General features: G+C 49.9%; 1 protein-coding gene across 1 annotated transcript in view; it reads right to left on the reverse strand.

The window, feature by feature from the left end:
- The window catches only part of TRADD (TNFRSF1A associated via death domain), an 8,253-nt gene extending 1,067 nt beyond the window's left edge, over positions 1 to 7,186 (reverse strand). The window contains exons 1-4 of the mRNA XM_057364574.1: positions 6,880 to 7,186; positions 5,237 to 5,385; positions 2,460 to 2,737; positions 587 to 776 (exon numbers count right to left, since the gene is read on the reverse strand). Coding sequence (XP_057220557.1) covers positions 587 to 776; positions 2,460 to 2,737; positions 5,237 to 5,375 — 607 coding nt within the window. The 5' untranslated portion in view covers positions 5,376 to 5,385; positions 6,880 to 7,186. The remainder of the gene's footprint in view (positions 1 to 586; positions 777 to 2,459; positions 2,738 to 5,236; positions 5,386 to 6,879) is intronic.
- Positions 7,187 to 8,831: the final 1,645 nt, after the last annotated feature.

The following is an 8,831-nucleotide window of genomic DNA, read 5'->3' on the forward strand; positions in this document are numbered from 1 at the left end:
CCTAAGCATCCTCAAAATACTGAAACACTGACAGAAGCTCTCTCCTCAGCTGTTTAGCATTGGAGAATGTACATGGCTTAAGTAAGCTCAGAAATTATCTAGCTTGTCTCAGGCTGATATTGSTATGTAGACTGGCTGAAAGCTCTCTGTAGGGACAGACCCCAAAGCCAGCTCCCAAATGAGGGAGCCTGGAYGAACCAGTCCTATCTGAAAGCAGGGCTGAGGGTGTCCACAGTAACCTCCCCAGTCTGATCCAACCTACACTATTAACTCACCTCAACCAAATCACATGGAAGAAGAGAAAAATATTCTATATTCTTCCTTTCAGTATTAATTTTAAAATGTAAGGAACCTGGAAGGGACATAAACTCTGAARCATCTGGTTCTGTGTCACCTCAAAAAAGACAACAGTTTGAGGCCTGATCTGAAGCACCATGGCAATATCTTAGGACTACTGTAACTCCTTCCTTATGGGATGCTGAGAAAGCCGTGTTTATCTGAGGTAGATCCCCATTTACAGTCATGATAACTTTCCTCATGGACTGTGAGGCAGACTAAGGGCTCTTGGTCAGTTCTAGCTACTCACCAAACTGTTGTCCCTGAAAGATGAATGTGACTTGTGGGGGAAGGGAGCTGCCTTGAGGAGGATAAGGCAGAGATAAGCACTTTAGAGATGAGCAGTCTTTTACAGCCACGTTGTTGGTGCTCTGGTGAAGCTTCAGGCTCTTGAGGCYTTCCTCCAGCTCCGTGATCTCCTCATCTGGCAGGCGGTCAGGCTGGAATGCAAACAGCATCAGTGACTCTGCCAGGGCCACCACCTTGCAAAGCTGTAGATGCTGGTGTCAAGAGAGGAGCAATGACATGTAGCATGAACCGTCAACCAGGCAGATGAGATGGTCAAATGGAGCTCTGGTTGGAAATATGTGGATTTGAGTCTGTAATGGGATATGAAATAGGCAGTCTCCCCCTCGTGGGTTTCTCACCTGCAGCAATAGTGTTTATATGTTGCACAAAACTGCTGCAAGCCCACTGCTGCTAGTTCATTTCCAGCAGCCCTCARCTAGAAATAGGGTGCACTGCAAGCAGCAGCGGCTTCTCCCAACTCCATATGAGGGTCAGACCCACAGAACAAGGTGACCTGATCCAACAGCTCATGGCCACCAAAGCAGGCAGCTCCTGTTAATCACCTTCTGTCTCTCTCTGCCTCTCTATTCCCTAAGGTTTGCTGTTCGCTGGGTCCTTGCCAAGCCAGTTTTTCTCATTGGCCAAGTGAAAACTGGTCTAACCTCCAAAAAGCAGGTAATGAGAAAAGGAGTAAAGAAAACAAAGCACMTGGGAAGAGTCACACCTGGCAGTGCTGTGACTCAGAGCTAAACACTGGTTCAGCTCCMATAGAGCAGGTACCCAGCCCTGCTCTCAGCTGCTGATAGCTGTGCCCCAGTRCCATCTTTCTGCCTCTGTTGCACTGTTAGGCAGGGTCAGACTGAGGCACTTTTGGGGAACTCAGAATAAGCCCATTTCTTTTGTCCAATCAGCTAGTTCAGCAAAGGGARGGAGCAGCAAGCCAAAGTTCACAGGGTATGGGATATCACATGTTGTTTGGTCTGGGCATGAAAGGTCTGAGTTTCATTCTGTGCGCTTGCAGAAAAGCAACCTAGCAAAACATGCTCTTGTGCCTAATAATCCTGAGTAGATAGTGAGTGCCTATTTCTCAGGACCATTTAAGGGAACCAGAGCTAAAGTTCCAGAAAAAAAAAAAAAGAGGAGGGGAAGAAGGCTGCAAGTTTAATCATGTCAAGTACCTTGCAGTGAGATTACAAGATCTCACTGTTCTTGCAAGCAGGATTAGAGTGCCAATGCCAAAGTGTGCAATAAGCCAGATGTCAGATGAGAAAGAAAGAGACTTTGCCTTYCAAAGGACAGCCTACTCTTGCTGGCAGCAGATGCTGTGTCCCCACTGCGACACAAGCTGGTGTGATGTGCAGTGTTTGCCCTCACTTCCATTGCTCATTTCCAGGTGTAGTTACCTTTGCTACTCTTGGAGRAGGTGGTGTGTGAGGTGGGGGAGGGAGATGCAGAGCAGTAATGGTTTCACACGAAACTGCTGTCCCCTGCCTGCCTCACAGCTATATTGAGGCACATTTGTGCCCTCAGCTGCACTGTCTAGAATTCCTTGTCCTAGTGGAGATGACAGTCACACTAGTTATTACACACAAAAGCCACAGTGAGTTGTAGCATCTTTGTAGGCTGCTTTAGGTAACTCTACTGCCCTTCCAGAGAAGGGCACAGCTTCTTTCTGAGGAAGGGCGGAGCTATTTCTCCACCTTAGAGTCAAGGGCTGATGGACGCAGAAGTTTGTTAACCCAATATGCTGCATCAGAACAAGATCTGCACCCACCTTACAAGCCCTGTGCCACCACTCCCCATTGCTGCCCAGTGTCCCTTCCTCTCCCACGCACCTTTTCTCTGTATATGCACTCCAGACAATGATCCTCATCTTTCAGAATCTTGTCAAGGTGCTCACTGCCAGCCTTCAGCTCCACTTCAAGAGGCACCRTGGTCGTGGCCAAGTAGAGCTGGAGGCGACTCTGGAGGGATTTCTGGAGTGCTCCTTCCCGGTAACTCCGCAGGAACCGGCGACAGTTCTCCTGCTTGCAGAACTTGAGCTGGACTATCAGGTGTGGGTGGCTGCAGTGCACTTTGAGCATGTGCACACCATTCTCGCTGCCGGTGGAGTCTGGCAGGGAGAAGTGAGCACAGTCACAATCCAGGCATGAGACAGCCCACCCAGACCCACTCCCATCCACAACAAGCCTACAATGGAGCAGCTTTTGAATTCTCTTTGTGGTAAAGTCCTCTGGGATGGAAAACCTGTATGTAAAACCAAGAGGGAAGGATTAAGTTTATGCTGCCCTGACACCACTGATCTCTATGAAGTATGGTGTCCAACTGAAGGTGTATGGAACTACATCCCAGGTAAGTACAACACTGTTTATTAGGGGAAGTTTTAAATTTGGGGTTCCATTTCCAGGRCAGACATGGTTATGCTAAACTGGTAGCACTGCAAAGTTTTAGAAATGAAAGCTTAGTTCAGCTCAGTGCTCAAGTCAGCCTTCATTCCTTCTGACTGCAGTTTTATCCAGTGATGAAGGTCCTGGAAGGAGACCCAGTGTTTCTTCTCCAGCCCATGCCTTGAGGTAACTTCTGTCTCACTGAGCCATTAACACATCTCACAAATGGCAAATGACAGATCCAGCCCTAGGGATTAAGCTGCTTGAGATTGGGCCTTGACTAGTTAAACTCTTTTACACAGAGAATTAATTAATGGTAAAATCTAAGGCAGGAGAAGCCAGGGATGTACACTCTAACATTACTGTAGGAGGAGCACTACACACTACATCCAAACGATGTGGAAACAGAAATTGCCAGGACTTCATTCTTCTTTCTCCTGGCAAAATTTRGTTTTTATTAGCTGTGCTCATTGTCCTTGTCTCCACCGGGAGATGCTGATGATGACATTTCAAAGTATGTGTTTTGTCTCTTTTTGCAGCAGAAGCCCATGGGAGGCTGCTGTAGTGCTTCCAGACCTGACTGAACCTCTTGGGCTTTCATTGCACAGGGCTGTATGGAGGCACCAGCTCACATTGGCACTACCTTAGGTATTTCTAAACCACATGTCATGGCATGGAGAACAATCCCAAGGCAAGGCTCTACATTAAGYAGGACAAGTGGCCTGGCATTTAGAAGTACAGCATCTAACAATGGCTTTACATGTTTAGTGAGTCCTGGTTGCATGTGTTCCAGTTTGGACCAGATGTGTAACTGTCACATGGGCTTARGCCCCTAGAAAAGGCATAATTCACTGTGGATGACTAAGAATGTCTTTTTATCACTTCCCTCACACTTTGCTTTTCAYGAGTGCTTATTAAACAAAATTTCTGTAACAGGGCAAGAGGCCTGAGGAGGGAAAGCTTTACAGACATGGAAATCTTTACAAATAACAGCTGTAAAGCTGCCTCAAAAGATGAGACTTTGCATGCATTTCTGTGTGAAACCTCAGACAGCTTCAGATTTCAAGCCTTTTTCAGGTCTGAATAAGCATGGTAGGATTGCATTTATTGAACTTTCCTTTAAATGTGTGAGCAGATTCACATTCCAGCACCACAAGGCAGCCATAAATCAAGCCTAATTGGACAATTGCATTAGGCTTCCTGTTTCCCATATCTTGATCAAGCTGCAAGTCAAGCAGGTCTGTGTTGGAAAAATTATCTGACATGGCATGATTTTCCAGAAGAAACTGCAGAATAGTTAGAGAACCAAATTAAACAATATAGACTCATCTGTGTGACAGGTAAAGAACACCATGAGAGTCATTCTAGGTAGGTGTGATAAACTCTTCAAGTTACTATCATCTTGCAGTGTGCTTCGTGCAAGGGTGGATAGAGAAATACTTACTTTCATGGCCATTTGCATCCCAAGTCCTTTTTTGACTTAAATAGGGTTACACAAACCTCAAGCTAATGTAAGTGTGCCTGTTTACATCAGAAATTAATTTATACTACTTATTACTTAATTTAAAACCACCTTATCAAAGCAGAAATCATGTTTCTGTGGTGTTAYAAAGACAGCAATTAAATCTTTCATAGCAATTGCAATCTTCTCCCCTCTTACATAAATGGGTTTAAACCAACATTCATAAAATTGGATAATTCATAGGTTAGTTCAAGTTGGAAGGAAGCCCAGGCAGTGTCCRGCTCTCATGCAAAGCAGGGTCAGCTCAGAGGTCAGAGCAAGTTGCTCAGGGCTTTATCCAGTCCCATTTTGAAAGCCCTTAAGGATGGAGAATACACAGTCACTCTGAGCAACTACCTGACTGTCTTAATGGGGAAAATGTTTCTCCTTTAATCTGGTGTCTACCTCTCCTTTGAGTTTGTGCCTGGTGCCTCTCATTCCCCATGCACTACCACCATGTGTTTCCATCTCTCCCTCTCCACAGGTATCAGCAGGCTGCTGGTAGGTGCCCTGAAATCTTCCCCAGGCTCAACAGGTCCACTCCCTCAGCCWCYCCTCACATRACAAGTGCTCCATCCCCCARCCATCTTGGTGAACCTCTGCTGAGCTTGCTGCACTTTATCCTCTTTCCTAAACAGTGTGAGCATGAGCTTTTCTTACCGATGAGTGTGAGATTAAAGAAAGGCGTGGCATTGCACACCAAGATAGCAGAGAGGATGGGTACCTGCTAATGCCATCTTCAGGGCCTTGAACACAAAAGTCTTCTGGGAGCTCTCGTAGAGGGACGGCAGAGTGATGGTCTTGCACTTTGACTGGAGGAAGAGATAAGCACTGCCAATCCAAGGAGCCGAGCTGCCTGCCATCTTCAGCACCCTACAAAATCACACAGGCAAGCTGAGAGACCACAGGGGAAATGGCCCGATGCCAGGGGAGGGCTACAGCACAAGCATAACAGAGTTATGTGGATTTTCTTAGAGGAATTGCTAAAGCAAATGTAACCTTTGAGGGGTTTACTATTACTCTGTAAAGCACAGCAGAGTGGGATATGTATCCCAAAGTGGCTAATGAAGCTTTGCTTTCATTTTCCGTTGGAGTCCATTCATTTTACAGTGCAAAGATACCCTAAAGCAGTTTCAATCCTTGTGCCTCTGACCAGTCAAGCTGGCAAAGTGTGAGATGCATARCTGAGGAGCTCCAGGGAGCACCCAGCAGTCCTGGTTCTGGCACATTCCCATGGACCGAAGCCCTACGTCAGCCAGAAGTGTTTTCCTCAAGATCCTGATCCCCTGGTTGTCCTCAGGGCCCAGAGCCCTTGTAGCAGGACACTCTACACAGTCAGGACAAGGGATAATGGTTTCAAAGTAAAAGAGGGTAGATTTAGATTTGATATAAGGAAGAAATTTTTTACAGTGAGGGTGGTGAGGCATTGACACAGGTTACACAGAGAGGTGGTGGATGCCCTATCCCTGAAAATATTCAAGGCCAGGTTAGATGGGGTTCTGAGCAACCTGATCTAGTTGACTTCTCCCTGTCACCAGAGAAGAGTTGGTCTAGATAGCCTTGGAAAGGTCCCTTCCAACGCAAACCACTCCATGATTCTATGACTCGGGGGTACCCCTTTGCYTTGTTTACACCCTTTGTTCCTGTGCCCCTGCACTGTTAACCCAGCGGGTCAGTCGTCCCGCCCAGTGAGCGATACCCCATCCCAGGCCCTGCTCGGCGGTCAAACCGCTGTGGGGAGCTTTAAAAAGCCAGCCCCGGACAGTAAGTCACGTTAGCGATCATGGCTGTTGCCTTTTTCCCTGGCTTCTGGCAGGCGTCAGGCCGCTGCTGCTCAGTTCCCGTCACAGCCTCGCTGGGAGGGGGCTGTCCCAAAGGGAAAAGCGCTGGAGCAGCCGCCAGCCCCGTCCCGCCGCGCTGTGCCGCCCGTGGGGACAGCGGCTGCTCCCGCTGCCCGGGTGTCCCCTCAGCGCGAGTGTCCCCTCAACTCGGGTGTCCCCTCGCCCCGAGTATCCCCTCAGCCCGACTGTCCCCTCAGCGCGGGTGTCCCCTCGGTGCCCGACTGTCCGCTCAGCCCGGGTGTCCCCTCGGCCCGGGTGTCCCCTCGGTGCCCGACTGTCCGCTCAGCCCGGGTGTCCCCTCGGCCCGGGTGTCCCCTCAGCGCGAGTGTCCCCTCAGCTCGGGTGTCCCCTCGCCCCGAGTATCCCCTCAGCCCGACTGTCCCCTCAGCGCGGGTTTCTCCTCAGCCCGACTGTCCCCCTCAGCCCAGCCCGGCTCTGCGCTGTCCCGTCGGRGCCGCCCAGCCCCGGTCCCGGTCCCGCTCCCCCGGCCCAAGCCCGCAGCAGCCCCGGCCTGGGGCGGCTTTACCTCCTCACCGCCGGCCTCGGCTCCGACACTTCCGCCCCAGCGCGGCGCCGCCCGCTCCTCTCTCCGGGCCCGCCGGCGGCTCCGCTCGGCCCCGCGCTGCGGGCGGGGAAACGGGAAGGCGAAAGTAATCCCGACAACCCCGCGGAATGGCCAGCGGCATCGCACTTCCCTTCAATCCCTTCTGTTTGTCCCGGCGTGCCCGAGCCGGTGCYGGCCCCAGGGGCTGCTGTGGGGGAGCCCCGGCCGGGGCTCGTTGGGCCTCGACGCCTCCAGCCAGCGCGGCCGCTTGGTCTCTCGTGTAGGTGAGGATAAGTCAGATAAGTCAGCTGTCAGGAACACGCTGTTCAGGCGGCTCCAGAGCTGCCCGAGGGCTCGGACCGGGTATACAGCCCTGGACCATCAGGGATGGAGGCAATGCRGTGGCTTGAAGCCCCTGCATGGCTSGTGGCTGAGGCTGGTGGGTCCAGCTGGGACTTGTCAGATTTCCCCCGTGGTGCTGCTAATGAGAGCTTGGACATGTAGAGAGGATGAAGCAGCGTTTCCCGAGTCCGCGAGGGGCTTTCTGCCACGCAAAGCATGGCATGATTTGGGTCTCCATCACTCAACCTCAGCTAGCAGCCTCCTGCCCAGGCTGCATCTGCCTTGCATAGGTGCCCTGTGAGCTGAAGGATAACAGCAGCTCCCTTCTTTGTCCCCAGCTGGTGAGAAGCTGGCATGGGCTTGGGGCCAGATTTTTTGCCCACGTGCAAGCTGCTGTGACTCTCGCTTGGCAATGGTTTGTGCAAACTCACTGGGGAGCTGAGCTTCAAAAAAAAAAAAAAGCAGGAAGCATTTTAAAGCGCTAAAAATACATGTATATCTGATGGTATTTTAGAGCAGTATTTTAATAATATCAACTTAATTTGTTTGCCAAAGAGAAAACATGATTCAAACAGAACTGTAAAGGGGTTAATGTGGATCTCCTGAACGCTCTGGTTCACAGGGTCAGATCCAGGAGCACATGCAACACTCAGAGACCCCTTCAGGAGCAGCAGGCCTGGAGSTGCCAGTGCTTCTGGAAACAAAGCATTTGCTTGCTAACAGTTTCAGCAAGTGTGTTCATTCATTTAAAGTCTGATGGGGTTAAATGAGCCTGGACATCCCAACATTTTGCTGCAGAAACCAAACCTGAAGCAGTGCTGGCTGCCAGAACCAGCTGGGAACCACAGCATGAGTTGCTGTGGGGAGCATCACCCACTCATGTCCTGTAAATGTTTTTTTCCTTGTGTATTGTGGGGGCAAGAAAGGAACGGGTAGGTGAGCCCCAAGTTTCTCCTCTGCTACCCCTTGCTGAGTGTGTTCTTTCTGGGAGCATCCCATGGGGAGAAATTAAAGTGCTTGGTGAGCACTTGGAGCTTCATCTTGTYTCCCACTTGGGAAATGAAAAATGGCAGTGATCCTTCTTAATGGCTCTAAAGGCTTTAAAGAAATCATAAACTGAAAGGAGCTGATACATGAGATCTCATTTTGCCTTAACCTTTTGGCAGATGTGTATTAGAGACAGTATCAAAAGCAGCTAAAAGTAGAAAAGCAGTGTCCAGACTGCCAAGGTGACTGTCAGAGAAAATGTCAAGAGATGCTGAGCTCCCAGGAAGGAARCAGGACGGTGTCACTTGGCTGCTGTAGCCGGGCTGGGTGGGAAGGGGGTTGTCGCTGATAGGATGGTAGATAAGATAGCACAGCAGCTGTGCTGCTGCCACCTCAAAGTAACAAGTCACGCTTCAAAGCAGCACATTCTAGGAAAATGTGCACTTGTGTTTCCCTCTGTGTTACGCTTTTTGCATTGCTACTCCATGCTTCCTTCGTGGTTTCCAACTCTGACCCTACTTTAAAGCTCCTTGATACGCAGGTTTTCATTTCAATGAAAACTGCTCTGCTGAGGTAATGCTGTGACTCTGGGACCTGGGGCTTCC

Source organism: Malurus melanocephalus, unplaced genomic scaffold (assembly GCF_030028575.1).
Source record: "Malurus melanocephalus ecotype Western Australia unplaced genomic scaffold, MMel_1.1 scaffold_40, whole genome shotgun sequence".
Lineage (NCBI taxonomy): Eukaryota > Metazoa > Chordata > Aves > Passeriformes > Maluridae > Malurus > Malurus melanocephalus.